General features: G+C 58.9%; 1 protein-coding gene across 4 annotated transcripts in view; it reads left to right on the plus strand.

The window, feature by feature from the left end:
- Positions 1 to 5,419: 5,419 nt before the first annotated feature.
- The window catches only part of LRRC4B (leucine rich repeat containing 4B), a 40,752-nt gene continuing 20,368 nt past the window's right edge, over positions 5,420 to 25,803 (plus strand). The window contains exons 1-3 of one of the 4 annotated variants that reach the window (XM_036833424.1): positions 18,839 to 19,005; positions 19,329 to 19,446; positions 21,616 to 21,947. In XM_036833424.1, the coding sequence (XP_036689319.1) occupies positions 21,651 to 21,947 (297 nt within the window). In that variant the 5' untranslated portion in view covers positions 18,839 to 19,005; positions 19,329 to 19,446; positions 21,616 to 21,650. Of the gene's footprint in view, positions 5,729 to 18,838; positions 19,006 to 19,272; positions 19,447 to 21,615; positions 21,948 to 25,803 lie in introns of those variants that run through there. The other 3 variants (XM_036833427.1, XM_036833426.1, XM_036833423.1) reach the window with 3 other exon arrangements.

Genomic DNA, 25,803 nt, shown 5'->3' on the forward strand with positions numbered 1-25,803 from the left:
TCCCTCGTGATATTGACTTTTTAAAGAGACCAGGCCAATAACTTTGTCTAATGCTCCACATTCTGGATTTGTCTGATTGTTTCTTCATGGTGACTTGTTCCTCCATCCTATTTTCTGTAAGATGGAAATCAAGTCTGGAGCAGAGGTTCCCAAATATTCTCATTTCACAGTATCTTCAGTGCCTCAATAATTTTTTCATGGTGTTCCGAAGGCCCCAAAGGAATACCTAACTGTTCCATTTATTAAGTAGTTAGGTCCATGCAACTTAAGAAGTATTCATGTCCTAATGAGTTAGCACCAGCTGAAAAAGTAATGCACATAAATTGAAAGAAAAATATTTTATTTCATTCTAATTGCTCACTAATGGGATGTGTGCACCTGCTGGGCACTGCACAACCTCTCAAACTTCAGAATCGGATTAGACACCACCACCCTCATTTCCAATTCCACAAAGATTTCCAGGGCAGTGCTGGCTTTTAATCATAGAACTGCCAAAAACCCAGCTTCACAGAGATAAGTCATCTCAAAAAACGTAGCACAAATCTAATGTCGAAACTGTGAACTACGTCACACACACTCACACACACTCACACATTACCAGCGTCACAGTCATTCTCTTTGGTGCTCCAGTTGTCCCAACTGCCGCCAATGGGAGCCCCTTCAAGCTGGCTACTGTGTCCTTTTGACCTGACCCCATTAGTATTGTGAACACTTTCTTGCCTTTTTGGCACGAAAGATGGCCCATGCTTACTTTGTAATTGCCCTGCCCCCAAACCTGGAAGCAGCCACTTTTCCAAGAAGTCTGGTTCGTCTTAGGGGGAACGATATCTAGAAACCAAGACCAGGATGGTACATGGTTTATTTCAGCCAAACTTTCCACCACTGATGGATATAGATGGTTTGAGATTGTCCTGTCTAGTAAAGGACTAGAGTGTCATGCTCTGTGTCACTGACTGTTGCAGTTATCTGTTGCTGTACAGTAAGTCACACCCAATACTTAGTGACTTAAAGCAGCAAAATCATTATATTATCTCTTCAGGTCTCTGTGAGTCAAGAATCTGGGGAAGAGTCAGCTGGCGGTTCTGGCTCTAAAGTGGATACAGTGAGACTGTGGCTAGAGCTGTAAGAGAAGGAGAGCTAACGCAGCCGTGTGCTGGCCAGGAATTCCTCCCTCTTCAGGTAGCGTCAGGGCTTCTCTGTGTGGCCTCTCCCTGTGGGATAGCTTGAGCTTCCTCCCAGCATGGTGGCCTCAGGGCCGTCAGTGAGCTTATTAAGCCACCAAAGGCACAAGAGCCAATTTCCAGCAAGTAAAGCAGAAGCTGCATCTCTTTTATGACCTAGCCTTGGAAGTCACATGGCATCACTTCTGCCACACTCCTTTGGTTGAAAAGGTCACAAAAGCCCTCCCAGTTTTGAGGGACGTGCACGTGGAGGAGTGCCAGAGCGTGTGGGATGGGGGCGAGTGTTGCAGCCACCTTTGGGAAATATGGCCAGCCACGCTGACACAGGACAAACACAGATGTTCTGGAAATTGGACAAGCAGGACACAGGGGTGTTACTCTGCATCCAACTCTGTGTTCCTTGGTCAGCAGTTGCCATCTCTCCTAAGAGTTAGGGATTAGGTTGGAGGCATAGTGAAAGTCAGAACTGGGGGTTAGGTCTAGGGCTTAGCTGAGCACCTGCTGTGATGTTCACCCACCTCCTAGAACTCTGAGTCAGTGAGGATCTTGTTTATTTCTTGTTTATTTACCCACGGTAGGTAGCTGCTCAGTGGGAGTGTATTGAACAAAATACCTGAACACGGGTGGGGGGGGGCGGTGATACCTCTAGCCATTGTCCCCCATGGATCCCACTTTTTTTTTTTTTTTTTTTTTTTTAAAAGGTACTTCCTTTATTAAAGCTTTATAAAGAAACATTATGAAACAGTGGGTAGTTTAGAATAAATATGTGTCTGGTGCTTTTATGGTGTGGTTTTTTTCTTATTTATTTATTTGTCTTCGTTTCTGTGCGAGGGCTTTCTCCAGTTGCGGCAAGCGGGGGCCACTCTTCATCGCGGTGCGCAGGCCTGTCACCATCGCGGCCTCTCCCGTTGCAGAGCACAGGCTCCAGACGCGCAGGCTCAGCAATTGTGGCTCACGGGCCCAGTTGCTCCGCGGCATGTGGGATCCTCCCAGACCAGGGCTCGAACCCGTGTCCCCTGCACCAGCAGGCGGATTCTCAACCACTGCGCCACCAGGGAAGCCCCTGGATCCCACTTTGAAAGAGCTTTCTGAGCAAACCAAACTACTTTAAGTGAAAATTTCCTTCCTTGGCCCATATTTTCTTTATCAAAGGTAAACCTAACTGTCCATCAGAACTTCTGATAAGGGTGAGATGAGTATTTAACACACTGAGTGGATTAAAAGAAAAAAAATTTTTTTTTTACAGCCTGAAGCAGAGAGATTTGATTTTGGGTTAACCTCTGAAATGCCATCCCAAAGGAAATGTATACCTTACATTTGGTTGTGTGAAATAGTAAACGTACCTTTTGAGTCTCCATTACTATGGGGGGGTGGGGTCCCCAGGTCACTGCCATCCCTTCTTAGGCAATAGGGATTCTGGCCCATCCTAGGCCATCATAGGCCCCAATCAGTGTTGAAAATGCGAATGAAAAATGGGGATCAGCGCTTAGGATGCTCAGGACTGCTGCTTGAGTTAATTAAGCTTTAGGGCAAAGTTTAGGGGACAGATGGTCACGTGGGGCTTGGTTTTGTGTTTGCGCTAATCCGGGGCTCTTCCTCCCCCTTTCTACTCTCCCTGTGTCTCGCCCTGCTTCTGCCACACCTGTCTTATTTCCTCTCTCAAACAGGCCAAGCCTGTGGCCTTCCCCGGGCCTCTGCTGTCCACACCTCTTCTGCCTGGGGGTTCTTCCCTGCACACCCCGGCAGCTGCCTCCTTCTCTCATTTAGATCTCCTGCCTCCTTATTGTCATTTAGATCTCCGCTCCAAAGCCACTTCCTCTGTGAGGCCCCCCACCCCATCACCTCCAGCCTGCCGCCCTGCCCGCCCCTGTCTTCCTAGCGCTCTTTTGTTTCTCTGAAATAGGTTCAGACCAGACCAGGACGCCTCAGGAGTTGGTAAGATGTGGAAATTCTTCTCTACTTCCCTGCTCTGGCCTCTCCCCAGCAAGCCTCTAGAAACTAAGGGGTTAATGCTGGGAACAGCAGGAGCCTCCAAGACCCTGCTCTGCCTGTGCCCACCCGTGCTCACATCCCTAAAAGTCCAGTTGAGGCTGGTTGTAAGGAATCAGCTAGATGTTCACGAAGCGCTTGGCATGGCATCCGAGTCTGATCGAAGCAAGCACGTATGACATGCTGGCCGTTATGACTATTATTGTTTTACCAGCATTGCCACTGACCTTGGGCCTGTGCTATGCTGTGCTCTGGGGTGCACGCATTCACACCTCCAACCTCCTAAACCAGATTTCTGTAGCGCCAAGGTGGGGACCCAGCGCTCCACAACCCACCTGTTGCTCCCAGGCCCTGGTCGCTCTCTCCTTCCTCAGTTTCCCCTCTCTGCAGTTCTCCCGTCTCCGCATTAACCGGCCCCCACCCACAGCTGCTTCTCATGCACCCAAATGTGACCCACTTTCCCTCCCCGCCTCCCAGCCCCCTCTTTCCCCAGACTGGCTTCCACTTCGCCCCATTTCTGCCCGTGGGGATGAAGGGGACACACGTGCCCCTCCCAGGGCTCTCGGAAGAAGGGCAGATTGGCACTTTATCTTTTCTCTCTCCTCCATATGCAAAGCTAGTAGCTGGACTTTTTGGGGGGACAAAGAAGAGGTGAGATTCCTGCCTGGGAGGAAATTCAGCACACTGGAAATGGGCTGCCTCTTTTCAGCCCCCTTCTGAGTTTCTTTGCCCCCTAATTCCCCATGCCCCCCATCCTTGGTGGCTGAGCCTTTAGGGGCAGCAGACAGGGGAGTTGATGGGGCAGAGGGAGGGCAAGGTGACCTCTCCGAGGCCCCTGCACCCTCTCCCTGCCTCCCTGCACCCAAGGTGCAATGCGGGCTTCACAGCTCCAAATGTATCCCCAGCACCTGCTGCCAACACCTGGAGGAGGTGAGAGAACTCCGTGGGGGGAGGCTGTGGGCCCCATCCTCTGCCCTCTCCCACGCATCTCCACCTGACAGGGCTGGGCCAGGGGCTCCTCGCCAGGGCCCAGCCTCTTCTCTAGCTCCTTCAAAATACCCCGTCCAGAGCCTGGACTCTGCATTTGGATTCTGCCCTCGTTCCCCTGAGAACTCAGTGTCCTTATCTGGGAAATGGGTGAGAGGATCTTTCTGTCTGGCTGCTGAAACGGGGGCGGGGGGGGGATGATGAGGTGGGCACACAGTGAGGGTTCAAGGCATTCCCTGCGTGCTCTCCCTCAGGCTCCTGCACCCCACCTGTACCTCCACAGCTCTAGCTCCCAGGCTCCTTTCTCCCCTGCCCTGGATCTCCCCTCTCCCCCCACCCCTCTCTTGGTCTCCCCCCCCCTTCAGTCCTCTCATCTGTGTCCAGCTTTGTTTCTCCCCATCAGGCCAGCGCCTCCGCCCTGCTCCCTCCCTCTCCCCACATCCCCCCAAAGCTTCCCCGCCTTTCCTCCCGCCCTCTCCTAACTCTCCCCTCCCTCCTCCCTTCCCCCACTTCCCCGCTCCTGGGCCTCCTCCAGCCCTCTAAGCATCTCTCTCCTTCCAGACCCTCTTTTTCCTGTCCTCTGCCTACTCCCTCCTGCTCCCCAGCTCGGCTTCCCCTCCATCCATTCGCTTTGGCCCTGCCTTCCCCTTCCCTCCGCATTCACCCCGCACATATTTACCAAAGGTGTACTAGGAGTTTCTCCCCCCCTGGCCTCCCATCCTGTCTGGGACAAGCTCGCCTCCCTCTCCCCTTCTCTCCATCTTTCCCTGCTCTTCCCTCGGTCCCTCCCTCTCCTGCTTGTCGCTCGGCCCTCCCTCCCCCTCTTTCCTTCCCTCTTTTCTCTTTCTCTCACTTTCTTCCCCTTCTTTCTCCCACCGCTTCACCCCTCCCCCACCCTCCCCCTCTCGTCCCTCCCCCTTTCCCTCCCTTCCCCATCGTCTCCCTTTTCCTCCCTCCCCTTCTTCCCCCCCTTCTTCCTCTCCTTCTCTCCTCTCCCCCCTCCGTTCCTTCCCGGAAAGCCTCCCCCCTCCCGGCGCCCTCCCTCCCCTCCCTCCCCTCCCTCCCGCTCCCCCTCCATCATCAGTATTCCGCTCGCGTCTCTGCCGCTCTCGGCTGCTCTCGGTCGCTGCCGCACCGTCCGAGGCGGGGGCCGGGGCCGGGGCCGGGGCCTGGGGGGGGTGGGGTGGGGGGAGAGCGGCGCCGGCGGCCCGACGAGGGAGGAAGGAAGGAAGGAAGGCTGGAAGGAAGGAAGCGAGGAAAGAAAGAAGGAAAGAAAGGAAGGCAAGAAGGAAGGCGGGCCGGCGGACGAGGGCGCCGGGCCGGGCGGCAGGCGGGCGGGCGAGCGAGGAGGCAGAGCGGCCCCCGAACCCCACCGCTGCCGCTGCGGAAGCCCCCTCCCCATCCAGGAGCCGGGGAGGGGGGAGAACGCGAGCGACCCGGGCCCGGACGCAGCCCCGCCCCCCGCGCCTCCCCGCAGCGGGCCTCGCACCCCGAATCCCTGTGCCTCATTGGGGGGGTCCTCCCCCCGCGGCCGGGCATGCTGCCCCCCGGAAGGAGCCCCTTTCCTCGCTGTGAGTAGCCGCCGAAGGGCCCGGGCGGGGGCGGGAGGAGGAACCGCGGGGGGGGGGGCATTCTCTAATTAGGGGACCGTGGTCTTAGGCCTCCTCGGGGCTGGGGGGCCGGCGGCAGAGGACAGTGGGCGGGGCCTGATGGAGAGCAGCAGCCGGTGGGGGAGGTAGTCGGGTGGGGGTCCTCCGGGCCAGGCTAGTTCTGTGTTGGGGGCGGGGGTCGCCGCTGCCTAGGGACGGGGTGGGGGGGGGATGTACGTCCGGCGGTCGCTGTGTATCCAGCTGTAGGGCTGAGGATGTAGGCTTGCGGGGCGGGGGGAGGGGAGGTGGCTCACTGGGTGTAGGTCTGGGCCCCTCTTTCTGGGGCGGGAGTTCAGGTTCTTCCCCCCCCCCATTGCCCCTCCCACCTTCCACACCGCCACTGCTTGGGGTGGGGGGGCACGCCAGTGATGGGGAGGGGGGAGAGAGGCGGGCACGGGGTTTCCTTGGTGACCGCGCCTGGCAGGAGCGGTTGCCCTGGCAACCGGGGAGAACCGGGGAGTTTGGGAAGTGAGAATGGGAAAAACGGAGGGGGTGACTGGGGAACGAGACAACCGTCTCCCCAATCTTCAGCCCCTCTCCCTCTGGGGTCCCCCAACCCCTACTGATGGGCAACCGAACCCCTGCCCCTCCCTCTTCCCAAGACCCCCTTCCTTGACCCCATTCTGCTTCGGGGCCTTCTATCCTTGGGCACGTGTCTCTCTGGGACCACTACCTGCCTCCCACCGTCCTTAGCCCTCTCCTCTTGGGGACCTCCCCTCCCCCATTTGCTGCCCTCCCAAGCCTTCCCACCCTCATACCTACTCTTCTAGGACCTTCTAACTGCACCTCGTCTTCCCCTCAGGATCCCCTCATCCCCCCATCTCTCACTCTCTCCCCCCAGATATCCCCCCTTGATCCCCTCTCCAGGAGACCGCAACTTTAGCCTCTTTTTCCTCTAGCCCCCAGTCCCTACCTTGTTCCTCTCAGGACCCCTTATCACTTCCCCGCTCTGCTTAGGACCCTCACCTGAGCAGGGGCCGGTGGAGCTTCTCCCTAGCACACCTAACCTCTTTCACTACATCCTGCTCTGTCTGGGACCCCCTTCTGTGACCTTTCTTCATTTAGAGCCCCCCATCCCTGTCTCCTCACCTCATGGGATCCCCCAATCCCAGACCCCCCCAGTCCTAGGGGCCTCCTGTCTGGAAACTCTCCTTCTCTTTCCCTCGGCTTTTTCCAACTCCCCATCAGTCCTGGGGAGCCCGTGACCCAGGCTCTGTCCAGGGTTCCGCCCACATTTCCAAGCCCCCACCTCCATGGGCTCTTCCTTCTCTCCGGCCAGGGGCCCAGCCAGTCTCTCTCCTGGACTCTGGGTCCTGATGCCCATGGGGCCCCCTCACCCACCCGCCCCATCCTGTCTCTGCCACTCCCATCTTCCCCCTCTCTCCCCGCCCCCACCTCTGCCGCTTCTCCGGAGCACCGGCCCCTTCTCCCCGCCCTGCTCCTTGCAGTCTCGGGCCTTGCTTTCTGGAAGAGACTTTCTCAGGGTGAGGAAATCCCCTGGGGAGAGCCCAGATGGGAAGGGGGAGGGGGAAGGGAGCCACAGGGCTGCCCCTCAGCCCCCTCCCCACCCCCTCCCCAGCTGGGAGCTGCAGTCGAGCCTCCGCAGCGCCCCATTGCTATGCACCTCACATCCCAAGTCCCGGCCGCGCAGCCGCCAGACAGGAACTCGGGCTCCAGCGGCAGCTGGGAATAGCCAGAGTCGCTTCCCTCCCGGTCCAGGCGCAGGCAGGATCCTCTCCCCGCTAAAAACTGCCCCCACCCCGCAGTGGCCAGGATCAGCCCCGCCCTCTTCCTGTCTCCTTGCTCCTTCCAACCTGCACCTCCTTTCCCCTCCCCACCTCCCTCCCGCTCTTCCCTGGGTCTCCTCTAATACTGGCACTTGAGTGTTCAAACACACACTCAGAAAGGAGGGACAGAGAGCGAAGCAGCCAAGAGGCGAGAGGGAGACATTCAGACGAGGCAGGGAAGGGTGGGAGCCAGAGAGACAGAGGCACAGCCAGAATGAGAGAGGGGGACCCGACTCCCAGACAGACACACAATTAGGGCGCATCACCAGGGAGCCAGACCTACACAGAGTTACTCAATTTCCAAAAGAAAGGAAAGTAGGGGAGGGAGGGGAACACACATCATCCTCACACACAGAGCAAGGGACCAGGCAAGGCAGAGACACAGGGAGCCACAGGGAGCCGCAGACTCTGGGCACGTGGGGAGAGACCCAGGGCGCAGGTGAGAAGGAGCCAGAGGGCACTTCAGCACCCGAGAGGTGCAGGGGGCAACTAGAGGCACCGGGCCCAACTTGCCCGAGTGAGTCAGCCATCAGTGGAGGGCAGGAGGGAGAGGGTGAGAAAGACACAGAGGCATGTGTAGGCAGAGGTGCACACGTGCGTGGGCGCACACGCACAAACACACACACACAGAGTCATTCACTCGCAGCCAGAGACCCAGATGTGGAATCAGAGAGACCCAGTTACGAACTTGGCTTCGGAACCCAGAGTCAGCCAGAGGCCGGGAGAAAGACCTGGACACACAGAGTCCCTCATACACAGAGACATGGAGGGAGAGACAAAGGCAGCACCTCCTGGAGAGACGCCCTGCCAGAGAGGCCCTCACTCCTGGTCGCCCTGTGACCTCGCACTCACAGAGACTCAAAGAGGTGTCACGGAGACATCGAGAGGCACGGAGGTGGTCTCAGAGCTGTGAAGATGCAGCCCCACGTGTTGCTGGTGCATTCTCAGATCCCAGCGTGAGGGGTCTCCGTGTGTGCTGGAGGGACCCCAGCAGCCGCCCTGCATCCCACCCAGGATCAGATGGGAGAGGGGTCCCCGAGTCAGAGGGCTCCGGCAGAATTAAGACGTCGGGTATCAGAGGGCCATTGACATGTCTCAGGAAAACGGAGCCAGGGCCCAGCGCGCACACGCACGTGAGCACACGCACCGAGGCCAGGTGGAGAGAGGCAGGTCTCCAGGCGAGGTGCTGTGGGGCACAGCCAGAGTGGGGGGGGGGGGAGGGGAAGCGCTGAGTCCGCAGCCTCTTCCGGCACCCCGGCTCCTCTCCTCCCCACCCCCACGGCTCACCTGTCTCCTCTGATAGGACAGTGCACCCTCTCTTTATCACACCCTCCGCATCCTCCTTCCCTTCCCCGACCTCTCTGGCTGGTCTGGCTGGGCATCTGTCCTGAGGTGTCACCTGGACCTCGTGTCTCTATCTCCGCACCTCCATCTCCCATCTCTCTCCCCTCGGCTGACCCTTCACCCCGCCCCCCCAGCCCAGTGCCTTCGGGTCTCGGCTCCTCTGTCTACCCTTGCTTCCTTTTCCACTTCTTTTCAGCCACGCTTGCTCCCTGCACTTTCTTCTCCGTTTCTCTGTTGTCACTGTCCCTCACCTCCAGCCATCTGTTTCGACCCCCCCCAACCCCCGTCTTCCTTCCTCCTCCTCTCCCTGCTTTTTTCCCCCGCCCCGCACTCGCCCTCCCCACAGCCCTGAGCACTTACACCGGTGTCCTGTGGGCCACGAGTGTTATTTGCCCCTACTGCTTTCAAAGTGTTTAATGTGTTGCCAACTTTTTAAAAAAAAATTAGCAATTTCACATAAAAACTCATTCACATCACAAGAAAAAAATGTGTAACTTCGCGTGGTGATTTGTAACTAGACTTATTGTGGTGATCATTTTGCGCATATTGAATTATTGTGTTGTACACCTAAAGCTAATATAATGTTATATTCAATTATATCTCAGAATTCCAGATTATCAGCTTCCTTTGAATAATTCTCCCCCTGGGGTAGCAGTGCCCTGTGCTCAGGTACCCCAAGGGCCAACCCTCCCTCCTCTGTTCTAACCTGCTTCATCCATCTTTCTTACCTGCCCAGCACTATAGAGTTTTCCACCTCTGCTATTTTCTCTTCTCTTTCCTCTCCAAGTGGTTCTTCCCACCTCCCCCACCCCACCCCACCCCCCCGTCACTCTCTCCACACTCCTACCCTTGGTTTTCTTCCAGAATCAGAGCCCCTTTGCCAGGGGCTCTCTCTGCCTGCCCTTCTTGCCCCATCATTCTTCGGGGCAGTTTTGCCCCAGCTCTGGGCCTCCCTGGAGCCAGGGCCTGCCTCCCTGCCACACCAAGGACGGGAAGACTCTTAAGACCACCAGGCTGCAGAGCACACACAAGTTCTGTTGCAGCCCATCCTTGGCTGGCTGACAGCCAGGGTGGGCCCCAGACCCCACCCTTGTCCCCCAGTGGGTCAGATTGCAGCCCCCAGGCAGGGGTGGGTTTCCCTGTGTGTTGAAGGGAGGGCAGGTACACAGCTGAAAGTTCACCTGGTCCCAGTGCAGGTCTCAGAGGACATGAGGCTATGTTCTGGGGGAGGAGGGGCTTCACTTGGTCTCATCTCCGGGTCAGGGTGCAGATGACAGGGGTCCCCTTTGTGCCATGACGGTGCTCAGCCCCACCATCAGTTCCTCCACTATCACCCTTGTCGGGGTGTCGGGAGAATGTCTGTGTTTCCTCTCTGGCAGAGTGTAGGAAGCCTCCTCATCCCTGAGTTTAGGAACCCTCCATCTTTGCTGGGGAGAAACCCCCTTTCCCTTCCCTTCCCAGTCCCTGAGAGCGGGGTGACTCTGCCGGAGAGGGGGTGGCAGGAGAGTAAAAAGAGTGCCAAGATGCCCCCTTGTTGCCTGGAAACCTACATGCAACTGTTGTCATGGCAGGTGGAGGGGAGGGGCTGCTTCTGAGGCCTGGGAGATGGGCTGGTAGAGCCCCTGCAGGCAGAAGTCCATCCCAGGGGGCGGCTGGGTCCTCAAGAGGGCTGCAGAGAGTGAGAACGCTGGGTCCTGGTGGGGGTGTTGAGAAGCCTGTGTATGACCCAGATGGCAAGCAGAGAGGGAGCGAGGTAGGGCTGGGGCAGCGACCCAGGCCACTCCCTTCCTGTCTCAGCTGTGTCCCCCTGAACCCCTCAGCCCACACTCCTGTCAGAGTGTTGAGCTTAGGCCCCAGAGCTCTTGTTCAAGCACTGTGACAAAGGTCAGAAAGCAGTGGCAGCCCCAACCCTCCCAGAGGGGCAACCCCAGGCGGTAAACGCGGAGATTTGCCGTCCACTTGCCTGGAACCCGCAGACACAGGGCCGGAGATAATGATGACAAGAGCTGACATTCATTAGCGCTTACCCTGGGCCAGGCTCTGTGCTGGTGATTCCATGTGGATTTGTTCTGTTTTCTCCTCACAGGAGTCCTGGGAGGGAGGCACGATCATCATCCTTAGTTTGACAAAAGGGGGAACTGATGCTGGAGAGATGAGGTCCCTTGCCCGAGATCACCAAGGTAGAAGTGGCAGAGCTGGGGCTGCACACCTGGGCGCTGGCCACTCTGCAGATTGCCTCCCCCAGCTGAGATCACTGCTTTCCAAAGGGGGAAACAGAGAGGGCAACATGCTGGCCCATCAGGCCCTCCGAGTGGAAATTAGGATCATTAATAATAACAATAATCAGATTGTTAAGAGTAATAGATTCAGAAGGTTAGAGTTTAAAAGAGATATCGGACTTCTGGTAACTCGCAGGCTCCTGGCCTCTCGATCTTGTTTATGCCCTTCAAACCCCAGAGGGGAGAGGACGTACCCAGGCCCATTGTCGCGGCGGACTTTCCTTCCCAGGGTGGGGGTGTTCATGTCCAGCTGGGTCTGGGGGGAACAAAGACCCTTCAGGTGATTCTGTGGGTCCCCCACCAGCGATAAATGGGTGTTTTTGATCCAGCCAGAAATACTGGATTAACATAAGGGGGTGTGGGGGTAGAGTAAAAAGGAGGAAAAGATTTGTTCTTCTGACCCAGTGAGAATAAGTGATAACTGTTATTAATGATTTACTACTGATAACACTGTCATTGAAGTGCCCAGCACTGGGCAGGTAATGACACCAAGCTAGGTGTCATTACCTTCACAGACAGAGCCTGGGGGGCCGGAGGGGGACACAGCGAGAAAGCGGCGGGTCAGGGTGTAAACCCAGGTCTCCCTGACACCCTTGCTCTTTCCACCTGTCCAGCCTTCCTAAAGTGACAGTGTGACACTATCCAGGAGGAGGAGGATAGTCACAGTCATAGAAGAGTTTTACTGAGACCTTTCTATGAGCCAGGCACGAGCTCAGCAACATCACAGATGTGGGACCACTGACTCCCCACCATCCGAGGAGGTCGATTAGCTATTCTCCTCATTTTACAGATGAGCAAACTGAGGCCATGAGAGGCGATGTCCCCTTTCCAAGGCCCCATGTCTAATACGAGTGACAATCGACGTTCTAACCCCGGTCTGCATCCCCTCCCAGCACACCCCTAGACAGGGTGGGGGAGGGGAGGGTTCATTACTCTTCTGGAAATGGAACGTGGGAGCAGATGGCACACTTAGGGGACCCTTGACCCCTTGCTCCAGGACCACCATCCCTGGGAAACGTGGGATCTTGGCCTGGTCCTGGATCCACCAAATCAGAATCTGCACTTTCACAAAGCCCCCAGCTCAACTGGATGCGCGCCGATGTCTAAGGAACACTGATCCCGTTCAAGGAGTTTTCAGCTTTTGGTTACTTTTAGTAGAACGCCCCCCTTTTTTAAAGTGTAGTAGTTCTGCACGCCCTGAGATGGAAAACAGATGGCAGCGTTGCCCTTCCAGGGGACAGGGAGGGGAGCAGGGGGGCGGGAGGCCACAGTCAGGCTGGCTCACACCAGGGCCCTCCCCACCTGCAAACTCACCCCCATGCACCCCTGCGAAGCCTTGGCAATAACCGCTGTTTGGAAAGCCGCCAACACCAGGCTAGGTCCTAGCTCTCTCCCTGGGTGGATTCAATTCAGCGGCCGCCCCACCTCCCAGAGTCACACAGTATAGGGGGCCTGGACGTTCGGCTTCCTTCCATCTCTTGGTTCCTGCCCGGGTCCGGGCGGTCACGGGTACAACAAGGACTCAGGACCTCACCACGCCTCAGCCTGCCCTTCCGTGAAGTGGAACTGCTGTAGTTCCTCCCCTGTGGGCCCAAGGCTGCCTCAGCAGAGGCCTGGCACAGAGCAGGCTTCGTATGACAAAGGCAGAGCCAGCCTGGCTTGGGTGCCCTACTCTCACTTGAGTTCGTTTCTCTCACTTTGATCTCCTTCCAAGTCCTTCCAGAATCCCGGGAGAGCCCTGTGAGGTTGTGGGCGGAGCCTCTGAGCTGAAGGAGCCCAAGCTCTGGGGACTCAGGGTTCCAAGCGGGACCGAGGCTGAACCGGGAGGCACTGGGGTGGCCACACCGCGCTGTCCGATCCAGTAACCACTACGGCCGCAACCGTGTGTAGCCATCAACATCTAGAGTAATTTAAAGAGGGAATTCCCCGGCGGTCCAGTGGTTAAGACTCTTGAGCTTCCACTGAGGGGGGCACGGGTTCGATCCCTGGTCGGGGAACTTAAGGACCTGCACGCTGCAGGGCGCAGCCAAAAAAAAAAAAAAAATGCTCGATTAATTTAAAGTAAATCAACAATTCAGCTCCTCACTCACACTCACCACGTGGCCAGTGCCTGACGGCCACATATGCTGGTGGCCACCGTACCCGACGGTGCTGATGGCACTTGCACAGTGGGGGACAGCGGCTCATTCAAATACTGAACCGGTTCCACACCGGCTGGCAAACAGCTGCTGTTCTCCCCCCACCCCCTGCCTCCAGCCCTTTGTCATATGCTACCTGTTATCAATTCCCATTTCTCAGACGAAGAAACGGGGACAGCAAGCTATGGTTCCCAGCAGAAAATTGGCAGCAGCCTGGGACTGGAGCGGGTTTGCTTCTTTCCCCACTCACCAGGAGGACTTCGAGTCCCAGCTCACATTTGCTGGTCACTTGCTGACTAGACCATCTTCTGGGCCCCCTTTCCCCAGCCCCGGGCAGCGCTGACTGTCACTGGTGTCCTGATTTAAAGGAGGAAATGGGAGCCCAGAGAGGGGGAGGGCCTGGCCCAAGGTAACACAGCCACAGCGACCGATGGCAACCAGGCTTCGGGTCCCTGCACCACCCGTAGCATCTGGGGTGCTGGCATGAGCGGGTTCGCCACCTACAAGCAAAGATTGGACCGCTCCAGTCTCCTCTCCCCAACCTTCTTCCCTGCCCTCTCCCCTTTCCTGGCTTTAAGAATTTGACCCGCAAATCTATAAGAAGAACCTGCCCCCTCCCTCCGCCTCATCTCCAAGTTGTGCCGCTTTTTGCAAATTGGCAGTATCTTTTCACTCTTTTCCTCCTCGCCACCCCTGTGGCCCGGTCCCAGCCTCATCCTCTCCCCCTGGACCTTTGGCCCAGCTCCTGCCCGGCCTCAGTCTCTCCCAAGAGTCCACTCAGAGGGGTCTTTCCAACCCAGAGCTGACCCTGCCCCTCTCCTGTCACAGCCTCCCACCCTCAGCTCCCAGCACCCCCGCCTCTCAGCCCGCTGTGGAGCAGGACGTCTTTGTAACTGAGCTGGACTCCGCAGACCCCCGACCCCCATCTGCCTCTCTGGCCCCCAGGCCTTTACACACAGGGGTCCCTCTGCCTGACGCGCCCTTCTTTACCCGCAGGCCTCACGCTGGTCCTTCAGCTCTCAGCTTTGCCGTCACTTCCTCCCGCAGACGTTCCAGGGCCTCCACCCCGTGCTCACCCTCTCACTCAGCCTTTGTATGTCTCCCCTCTGGACCACTAACTCCCCAAAGACAAAGGCAGGTCTCCTCCGCCCCTGCGCCCCCGGCGCCGGCAGGGAATCCACCGGTAGGGGGCGCTCGCTCGCTCCTTCATTCTGCGGGTATTGATGAGGCTCTGTTAGGAGCCGGGCGCATCCTAGGCACCTGGGATGCAGCCAGACAGACAAACTCCCTGCCTGGGGAGCTCACCTTCTAGTGGGGAAACAGACAATATGCAGGACCGGGCGTTATCCATCATATGATGTCGGGCCAGCTGATGAGAGGGTTGTGAAGGAAAGGAAGAGAAGTGTAAGGGATGGGCTGGGGGGGGGGGGGTGGCAAAGAAACCCTCCCGGAGGTGGCATGGAACAGTCCAGAATGGAGACAGAGCAACGCAGACCCAAGGAGGACCGCTTCAGGCAGAGGGAACAGCAGGGGCAAAGGCCCTGAGGTGGGAATGTGCCCGGTGTGTGGGCGGAGCCTCGGGGTGGTGGAGCCACTCAGTAAATATTTGTTAAATGAACATATGAAAGACCAAATAAATGACCCGTCAGTGCTTCTCGGTCGGGAGTTGGGGGAAGACAGGAGAAGACAGTCCCCCTCACCAAGCAAGTCACCTCTCCCCAGCCCACCCCTGCCTCAGGAAGCCTGGGCAAGTCCTGAGCTGAGCCCCCAACTCTGTTTCCTCCGCAGCAGCTATGAGGGGCCTGGGCCACCCTTTTCCCAGGGTGATTCTATCTCAAAAGTTAAGGGACTGTCAATTCTCGGGGCTTTGGGGTTACTTTTATTTTAAAAGCGTTCAGGACACGGACCGGCTCAGAGGGACACACGTGTGAAGTTGTTTCATCCATCCCTGAAGCCTGTGCTGCCTGTACCCTCCCCCCCACCTCCCCCCACCGTAACAGCTCCCGGCCATGCCCGTATGACAGACATCCAGAGAGAGAAGTGTTCATCTCTCCCTGGCTTTGATGTCTCTCCACCCTCCTGGCTCCAGTCCCTCACAGTTGGGAAGTTCTTCTTTAGATCTAACCTCCATCCCTCTTGCTGCGATGGCAGTCAATTTCCTATCTTTTCTCTCACCTCCTGAACTTCCCCCAGAAAAAGATGAGTCTGCCTGACTGGAATGTTCCCTGCCCCCCTTTTGTCCTCGTCCCACCTCTCCTGGGCCCCTGAGTTTCCGATCTGCCATCTGCCTGAATCCTCTCAGGCACAATGCCCGAGATCTCCCAGAACTTGGGGAGGATGGCGAAGCTGGTGAGGCCTCGGCCCCTCGCCTCGAGTGCCTGGTCCTCCATGCCTCCGCCTTCCCCTGGATCTCGGCTCACTTTCTAGGTTCCTCTGTTCCCCCTTAAAGCCTCTCTCCCTCTTTCTTGCCACCTCACAGGGCTCGCATTGGCCTCTGTCTCTGTTTCTCTCTCCTGCTGTGTCTCTGCCCCTTTCTGCCTTTCACACCTCTTCTCTCTGGGGCCTCTTGCATCTCTGTCTGCTTCGGTCCCTTGCACCAGGTGGGGGTGGAGGACCCTCGTGTTGAGGCTTCTCCCAGGGCCCTGGGGTGAGAGAGGCAGTGTGGTGACCTGGCCCAGGGCTGGGCCTTGGGTTCCAATCCCAGCTGCCCCGTATCCAGGCTGTGTGACCATCAGCCAGTACCTTCAGCCCTCAGGATCTGCTTCTCCATCTGGAAAATGGACACAGGGACAATGCCTTCCTCCTAGGGCCATGGGGAGAAGCCAGCATCTGGAGACGAGGGACGGCTAAGCATGGCCCTAGGCCCGTAGTGAATGCCCAACAGAGATTCCCGTCACTATCAGGGGCAGACCGTGGCCAATGAGGGTCACAGAAGGCAGGTCACAGTTCAACAGGCCCCCAGGAGACCTCCAAGGGAATTGTCCCTGCTATCATGACAAGCTTGAGCGTCTCTGTGGCCCCTTGGCTCTGGGGAGGCTGACCAGGGAGGGGCCACTTCCCAGCTGTGTATTTAGCCTTGAGCAAGTGACTTTGCCTCTCTGTGCCTCAGCTTCCCTGTCTGTGAAGTGGGGGTAAGAGCAGTCCCCTGTCAGAGGGCCAATGGGAGAGCTACAGTTAATGCAAGTCAAACTCCCAGGACTCTGCCCTGTTGGTGCCAGGCACACGGTGGACATTACCATTACTGGTGGTGGGGTTATTCAAGGAGTTGGTATGAGTCAGGCATGTACACAGCCCTTGGCTTTGAGAACATGCTCAGAAGAAGAGGGTTAGCCAGCACCCCTATTAGCTGTGTTGGAGGACTGTAACTGGGGCCAGGTGTCCCCTCGGCGCAAAGCCATATCCAGGAAGGTAGCCCACACAGGTGGCATCTGAGGTGTGGCTCCCCTCAGGGTCTGCATTTAGTGGGGTGCACGCAGCTGCCCTGGGGACCTACGGTATAGTATCTGGGACCCTGCCAGCCAGATGGCGCCATGCTGTGGGTGCAGAAATTGAGCTGAAGGCAGTGTGTTTGCGGCGGCGTATGGAGGTGCTGAGTCTGCCAGGCTGGCCTCCTGGGATGGGAGGGGACCCTCCTGGGATGGGAGGGGCCTCCTGGGATGGGAGGGGACCCTGGGGTCTGGACGCCTGTGGGGTGAGCCTGAGATGTAAAGCTGGGTGAGTGTGTCCTGGGCTGGGTGTGCAGAGAGGGGCATGTGGCCAAGCAGGTGTGTCTCTGTGTGACTATAGGAGAGAAGGGGGGGAAACTGGGGAGGGATCTAAATGATGGCGCTGATAACTAATGCCTCCACCCGATGTTCACTGAGCACCTACCCTGTGCCAGGCACCATCGTAGGTGCTGGGAACCAAACTGTGCACAAAACAGACGCAGTCCCTGCCCTCGGGGAGCTTACACTCAAGTGTGTGGGCTTCTAAGAGGTCAGAGGGTAACAAATGCGATATAGACAATGCAGAGAAGGTTCTGGTGTGGGGTAGGGGTGCTGTGAGATGCAAGGAGGCCTCACTGAAAAGACCTGAAGGGCAAAGACCTGAAGGAGGACAGGGACGCCTGAGGATGAGCGGTCCAGGCAGAGGGAAGAGCACGTGCAAAGGCCCTGAGGCAGGACTGTGCGCGCCATTCCAGAAACAGTGAAGAGGCCAGTGTGGCCTGAGGTGGGTGGGTGAGCAGGGGAGGAGCAGCCCATCCTGGGGAGAGGGGTCTGCTAAACCTCGGTGAAGTCTCTGCCCTTACACCCCACGAGACAGAGCGTGAGAGCTGTTTAGTGGAGGAGGGGCAGGATCTGACTTGGATGCTGTCAGGACCCCTCCAGCTGCCTGTGGGAACCGTGTGGGAGGGAGGGCGAGAGTCAAAGTGGGGAGACAACTGAGGAGGCAGCTGTGATCATCTAGGGGAGATGGTGGCGGGGATGAGAAGTGGTCAGATCTGCATTTTTTGTAAAGAGAGAGCCATTTACTGAGCCAGTCCCCGAGTGGCCCCATGAGATAGATACTATTATTATCCCTGTTTCACAGCATTTTTCTGCAGCTCAGAAAAATGAAGTCACTGGCCTGAGGTCACACAGCAAACCAACAGCAGATCCAGGACCGAAACGCAGGCCCCCTGGCACTTGATCAATGTGCTCTATTATTGCTACTTGTCTTTTGGGGCCTGTGCATGTTGGGTTTGGAGGGTGGGGGCAGCATTAGTCAGCATCTACACCAGTGTCTGCACACAGTAGGGACGCAGAAAATATTTGTTGGATGGATGGATGGCTTAAAAACGATGAATAGAATGAATGGAAGAGGCTGCCCTGCCCATTTTGCAGAAGTGTATCAGGAGGCGGATAGCAGGGTATAGCTGAGGTCCAGGGGAGAGGGCTGCATCTGGGGATGGGTTCCTTTGTGGCAGGAACAGGGGTTGGCCCTCGGCTGAAGGACTGGGGTGACGGTGACGTGGGCCCAGGTTCGCTGGTGTATCGGGGTGGAAGTCAGGGTGCCTGGCTGTGCAGTGTGGTGGGGGGCTTTGGGGGGGCTCCTAGGGTCCTGGGGGAGCGCCTGCCTGCAGAGGAGCTCGCGCCAGGTTGTCTGCACTCTGGCTGGGGGGCAGGTGCACGAGGGGCGGTGGGTCAGCGCTGGCCCAGCCTGGTTATGCGGCCGATGAGTTTGTCTGTGCCAGGAGGCCAGGCCTGGCACAGCCCAGACGCCCCCCACCCCCCACTTCCCTGGGCAGCCCAGCCTTCAACCTTCCTCCCCGGCTTCCCCGCCCTTCCCCGGCTGCCCAGAACCAATGGGTTAATTAGATAACGGAGGCTTTGATTAACGGGGGAGGGGGAGGCCTCCGGCGCTGGGAAGGGGGGCTGGAGGAGGAAGGAGGAGAGGCGCCCTCCCCGCTCAGGAGGCGAGAAAGAAGGAGGGAGGGGGTGGGGAGGGAGGGAGCTGAGGCACAGCTTGGCTCTGCACTGCCGTGTGACTAGAAATTGTAATCGCGGAGAGAGAGAGACAGACAGAGCCCGGCCGAGGGAGACAGAGACAGACAGACGGACAGACGGACTGAGAATCCGACCGAGACGGGCACCCCGACCCACCTGCGAGAGGGTGATGGGGACGGAGAGAGAGTGAGGAGGAGATGGAGAAGGAGAGGGGGGCCTGGTGGTCCCAAGGGTGGCGAGACCGTGAGGGGGGGACCTGAGGAGGGGGCCGGGGCGCAGAGGCAGAGGGGCAGGGAGAGAGCAGGGGGCTGAGGTCAGCGGGGGGAGAGGAGGCTGGCGGTGGGGGGAGAGTGGAGGTAGAGGGTAAGAGACTGGAGGAGGCGAGCAGGGAGGGGAGGAGGAGACAGTTGCTGCAGTGGCCTAGACGGGCCTCCGGGGGGGTGGGAAGGGCGATAGGCGAGGAGGGGGGGGGCGCGGGGAGACCCCAAAAGCCCCTGCGCCCCCCCCAGCACAACCTCGACGGGAAGCCCTGGAGAACTGGGGAGGCAGAGCCCCCGGCGGCTGGAGGCATGTGGAGGGGGGGACCTGGGGCGCAGGGAGAGGCCCAGCGGAAGCCGAGCCACTGGGGTGAGTGTCGCTCTCTGTTGGGGGAGACAAGGATGGAGATGGCGGAGGGCGATGAGGGAGGGGAGGGAGGCCCAGGCTCTGCAGAAGCCGTCCTGGTCGGGGTGAGGTGGGGGCGGCGGTGGTGCGGGCTGGCAGCAGGCGAGATGGGGACCGAGGCGGAGGTAGAGACACAGCGGCGGCGGGTCTGGACCTGGGGTGGGCGCTGCGGGCTCCCACCGCCCGAAGGGCGTCCCGCTCTGGGGGTGCCCCGGCCTCGAAGGCTGGCCCCCTTGGGCTGCGCCGGCCCTTGGCTCCGAGGGTGTGGGCTGCCTTATCACCAGTGTCTTGAGGTGGGAACAGGACAGGGACAGAGCGTAGCGCTCCCTGTCACTCAGGGGTATGCAAAGACCCCACCGCCCTCACAGGCCGCGTAGATAGAGGCGCTCACAGCTCCCAGTCCTCCAGGCAGAAAAATGAGTCTGGAGTGTAGACACAGGACCAACCCTGCCCCCATCCCACCCCCATCTTTCTCTCTCTGTCTCTGTCTCTGTGTCTCCGTCTAGCTGTTGCTCTTCCCCTCACACATGCGTTCAGGCACACAGACATACGCACATGTCCTTTTATCTGAGTTAAAATGATGTTGGAAACGGCGGGAGGGAGCGTGTGTGTGCGCGTGCGTGTGCGGGGCGGTGGGGAGGCCCGGCGGCCCTGCGTCCGTGGGTCTGGGAGCGCGAGGGCGCGCCCCGGCACCGCTGCTGCTGTGCGTGTTTGTGCAGACGGCTCCTCTGTCCCCCTATTCGCCCCACTCGTGGGGAACTCTTGGGTCAGCCGCGTTGGAGCAGAGCTCGCGGGCGTGGGCGCGTTTGTGTGCGCTCGAGGCGCAGACGCGGCGTGGAAGGGTTCGGGTTGGGAGCCCGAGGGGTAAAGCCAGGACCACAGACCCCTTCTGTCGCTGCCCAGCCAGCTCCGTGCTTCTCAGTGGCCTCATCTGTCAACTGGGCGTCCTAACAGCTTCCCCCCTGGGGCTCCCAGGAGGCTTAAACGAGCGTGTGCAGGTCTGGCGCAGAGAAGGGGCAGACTCGCAATTCCGGAGCCATTATTATTGTTGTTGTTTTCATTGTTACTGTCATGACTAGCCGATCCCCCTCTCCGTCTCTGGTCCTGTGGAAATGTGGGTGGGAGGGCCTGACCCCCACGCTGCCCACTCCCCTCCCAGAGCTCAGGCTCAGGCTCTCCGGCCCCCCAGCCCCTTCTCCGGCGGGCGGGCGGGCCCGGCACCATCCTGCGCGCAGCAGCCGCTGGCACGGACCCACCAGCCGCCATCGTGGCCTCGAGCACCTGCCGCCCTCCACCTCCTCCTCCCCCGTTATCGTCTCCGGTGTCCTCCCTCCGCAGCTGCCTCACCTGCCCACACCCGGCACCTCCCCACTTGCCTTGTCTGGCACCTCACCTTCTCCTTCCAGTTCCCCCTCTGAGTCTAACTCAGATCCCTCCAGCTGCTGCCGCTGCTGCGAGGCGCACGGACCATGGGTGATGGCGGGGAGTCCGGGTTGCTGGGAAACTTGGCCTCTACAAACACTCCCTGAAGGGAGAAGTGGTGGGGGGGGGGGGGCGTCCAGGAGGCTGGTCCCCTCCCAGAGGTGCGTGCAGGTGGAGAGGGGACTTGGGTGGCTGCTGGGACAGGAGCCAGATCCTCACTCCGACTTCCCAGCTTGGCTTTTCACCTCTTGTCTGTCACTTATGTCTTGTCTCTCTTGTCTCTCACTCTATCTCGACCTATTTATGTCCCTTTTTGAAATCATGCAAAGAACCAAGTTTTTAATCTGGCCGACATCTCCACTTGCCGGCCAAGCGCCCCTGGGTGAGCACTTCCTCTCCCCCAGACTCAGTTTTCTGTTCTGCGAAATGGGCATAAAGTCTTCCCAGCACAGAGAGGGTGAGATGAGTGTAGGGTGCGCAGGGCTAGCCCTCCTCTCTGCACCCCTCGTCCTGCTGGGCCCTCATCGTCAGGGGTGGCCTCTCCCCCCACAGGGGGCCTGCAGGAGCCTTGCCCCCTTGGGTCCTGAGCCTGGGCAGGGAGGTGATGGTGGTGGCAGCAGCCGCAGAGAGCGGCCTGGATGTCGGGGAGAAGCTGGGCCACTCGGGGGGTCCCCGTCCCTCACTGAGCCTCTCCCTCTCTCTCCCTGACAGCCCCCCGGCGCCCAGGCGGAGCATGAACATTGAGGATGGCGCGTGCCCGCGGCTCCCCGTGCCCCCCACTGCCGCCCAGTAGGATGTCCTGGCCCCATGGGGCCCTGCTCTTCCTCTGGCTCTTCTCCCCACCCCTGGGGGCCGGCGGGGGCGGCGTGGCCGGGACATCTGCCGCCGGAGGGGGCTCCCCGCCAGCCACCTCCTGCCCCGCGGCCTGCTCCTGCAGCAACCAGGCCAGCCGGGTGATCTGCACAAGGAGGGAGCTGGCCGAGGTCCCGGCCAGTATCCCCGTCAACACGCGGTACCTGAACCTGCAGGAGAATGGTATCCAGGTGAGCCGGGCTGGCGGCCCGTGGGGGTGGGGGAGGGGCCCAGGCGGTGGCCAGTCCCTCCCCCCTGAGCTGGCAAAGCCTCCTGGGCGTCCGCACCAGCTCTTCACGCCCGTACCCTGGGCACTGATGAGACGCTGTTTGCACCCTAGTCACTTGAGCCGAGGCTGTCTGGGTTTCCTCGGCACAAGGCTCCCTGTGTCTGTACCCGCACGCTGGGCCCCAGGGCAGGACCATCTGCCCTCCTCCCACAGCACGGCACAGGTGAGCCTTCAGCCTGGCCCCGGAGCCACAGGTCGTGCTGGGAGTGACCCTTCCCTGAGGCCCCTGGGCCACCTGCACCACCGCACCTGCCGCGTGGCGTCGGGCGCACATGATGCATGGCTCTGCCCCTCAGTTTCTTCACCTGGAAAATGGCGATGATACGATCCCTGCCCCACGGGATTGGTGCGAGGGCTGATGGGTGTCACACTTGTCAAGGATTTAGAGCCGTTCTGGCCCCGGGCGAGCGCTCACTTGCTGTGCGGTACGGGGCTCACACACCCCCCCACTTCCCGGAGCTGGTGTGAGAGCCCAGCGCTCCCCAGTACCTGGCTGGCAGCACTCGGACGGGGCAGTTGCCATCCGATTATAATTGTCATTAAGATGGGCCATGAGTGATGCTTTGGGGGCAGGGCTGTGCTATGTGGAAGCAGGGTCTCCCCTCTGCTTTACTGACTTTGGGGCTGGATCCTCCTCGGTGGGACTGGGGGGCGCGAATCCCGCGCACTGCAGGGTGTGAAGCAGCACCCCCGGCCACTAGAGGCCAGTAGCGTCCCGCCCCCAGTTCCAAATGTGTCTCCAGATGTTGCCAGATATTCCCTGGGGAGGGAGGGAATTTTCCCCCCCCCCAGTTGAGAACCACTGTTTTCTGGGTTTTTTTTGAACCCGGGCCACCACAGTGGAAGCGCTGAGCGCTGGCCCACCAGGGAATTCCCCTGAGCTCCATGTCTTTAAAGCTGCAACCAGCAACCCCTCCTCCTGCAGCCACCACCCACTTCCCCCATCCAGTTCCGTCCCCCACGGCCCTTAGCGTTTAACACAATGCCCGTTTACTTCTAGACAGAGGCCTGGAATGCGGGATCAGGGAGGGCGCGAGTGGCTGTCAGTTTTATTCACTGATGTGTCCCGAGTGCCTAGACTACGGCCTCCCATGTGTAAGTCAACCAAGAGACACTGAACAGACCAAAGCGTTCAGGGGAAGGACGTGGATGCTGGGGCGCTTTGGGCCCGGAGAGGAAGACGGTGAGGGGAGGTTTGCCTGCGGGACCCCAGGTCCCAAGAGAGGCGTATTCAGGCAGAGGGATCGTCTGAGCAGCTCCCCAGGGCTGGGAGGGCGACTGGTTATCACAGAAGAGGCTGGACTTCATGCCAGAGTCCAGGGGGCTCTGGAGGGCTTTAGGCAAGAGGGCACCATCAGGCTTGTGTGGTGGCCCCTGGGAGGATGGGTTGAATGTATGCAGTTAGGTGGCGGAGCTGTGGCACCCGTGTCTCTTGGTCGCTGTCACATGTCAGCCAGTGCCCTGCACTGGACTGGGGCGCGGGCGCCTAGCGCAGGGCCGGGCACTGAGCAGCTGTTGATGGGACCGAATTGTTCACTGAGCCCCCCAAAGATAAAACGGCCCAGTTCCTCCAAAGGGATGTTGCTGGTGGTGGGAACTCAGTAGCTCCTCGTCGCAGACGCAATCCTTGATGCTCTAACCTCCCCCCTTCCGGCTCCCATTTCCCGGTTATCCCAGCCTGGCGTGCCACCCTGTGTATTGGTGGATTGCCTCTTCCCTTCTAGAATGTAAGCCACTCAGGGGCAGGGAAGGGCTTTGCCCAGAGCTGGTCCTAGCAGCATCTGTGGACTGTCACATGAATACACAAAGGATGGATGGAGTACCGGCAGCAAGGGGGCAGGTGTATGGTGAGAATGAAGGGAGGGTGTCGCCCCCTAAAGGGAGGCATGGACAGAGCAGCTGAGACTGCAGCTTGATGTGTCTGAGGCTGACTCAGAGCACACGAGCAGAAAAGGTAGCCTCTAGGTGGAGGCAGCTGGTGAGGTGGGCCTGGAGCCCGGGGACACAGTCCTGCAGGGGCAGGGGTGTGGTGATGTGACACAACTCCAGCTTCAGTGGTCCTTGCCCCACGGCCACCCAGGAAGGGACAGCCTTGCCTTTGGCAGTCCCCTTGGCACTGACCCCCTAAGAGGTCCCCTCTCTGCCCCCACAGAGGGGGCTCTGGTCCCCAGGCTGTCCAGGACAGTCAGATGGGGGCCCTGATCCCTTCCCCTTCCCCAGGGTCAGACCAGGATCTGCAGTGGGGGAGGGGAAGTTTAGCTCTGAGCCCTCTTCTCTCCTGGCTCTATGGGCTGGGATAGGAGAGGCCTGCATGGGGACAGGGGATTGACCAAATGCCTTTAAAACAGTGGTTCTCTGGGAATTCCCTGGTGGTCCAGTGGTTAGGGCCCGGTGCTCTCACTGCCAGGGGCCCGGGTTCAATCCCTGGTCGGGGAAGTAAGATCCCGCAAGCTACTCAGATCCGCCAAAAAAAAAAAAAAAGACACGGAGGTCAGGGTGGCCTCATGGAGAAGGTGACATCTGAGCAAATGTTTGGAGGAGGTGATGGTGGGAGCCTTGTGGGGCATTCCAGGCAGGGGGCAGCAGGTGCAAAGGCCCTGGGGTAGAGCCTGCCTGGTGTGTAGGAGGAAAAGCCATGAGCCTGGCGTGGCTTGAGCGGAGTGAACCATGGGGAGAGGGCGGGGGATGAGGACAGAGATGGGACAAAGGGGCCTCGTGGTCACGGTGAGGACTTGGGCTCTTCTCTGCATGAGACAGGAGCCAGGGGAGGCTCTGAGCAGAGGACAGACGGGCTCTGACTCGGGTCTCTCTCTGGCCAAGGTGTGGGGACTGTAGGGGCAAGGGCGATGGCAGAGAGCCCTGTTCGGAGGCTGGTGCAGAGTTCAGGAGAGAGATGCTGGTGGCCCCAGGTTGGCCCAGACTGGTTGCGGTGGAGGTGTGGGAAGCAGACAGATTCTGGGTCTGTTTTTTGGTGGTGTTTTTTGTTTGTTTGTTTGGTTGGTTGGTTGGTTGGTTGGTTTTTTGGCTGCGTTGGGTCTTTGTTGCTGTGCACAGGCTTTCTCTAGTTGCGATGAGCGGTGGCTACTCTTCATTGCAGTGAGCGGGCTTCTCTTGTGGAGCACAGGCTCTAGGCATGCGGGCTTCAGTAGTTGTGGCATGCAGGCTCAGTAGTTGTGGCACACGGGCTTAGTTGCTCCGCGGCATGTAGGCTCTTCCCTGACCATGGCTCGAACCTGTTTCTCCTGCACTGGCAGGCAGATTCTTAACCACTGCAACACCAGGGAAGCCCCTGGGTCTGTTTTGAAGGTGGAGACCACATGATTTTCCAGCAAAGTGGATATGGGAAAAGAAGGAGAGAGGATGACTCTGTAGGTCTGAGTGGACCCCTTGGTTGGACCTGTCTGCTCGTGTGTCTCTCACCTCATCTCCCAGGCCACTGGTCTCCAAACGATGTGACCCACATCCCTGTCGGAATATACATATATGAATTTTATTGCTAAAGTCGTACAAAGGTCTACAGCATCCATGGATCGTGTATATTATAAAGCTTGCACAAAAATGGCCACGTTAAAGGATGGCAAGCATATCTTGAACTCCTAACACTTTCGTTTCTCACCCCTGGGGATTCTTGCAGCCCCCTGCTCTGGAGACCTCCGACCCCACCCCACCCCCCAGACTGCACATTCCCTGAGGCCAGGGAATGTCCAGTCCGCAAAAGTGAACGATTCAAGATGTTCAATGGAATCTTCCTCCCTCGG

Source organism: Balaenoptera musculus, chromosome 19 (genome assembly GCF_009873245.2).
Source record: "Balaenoptera musculus isolate JJ_BM4_2016_0621 chromosome 19, mBalMus1.pri.v3, whole genome shotgun sequence".
Lineage (NCBI taxonomy): Eukaryota > Metazoa > Chordata > Mammalia > Artiodactyla > Balaenopteridae > Balaenoptera > Balaenoptera musculus.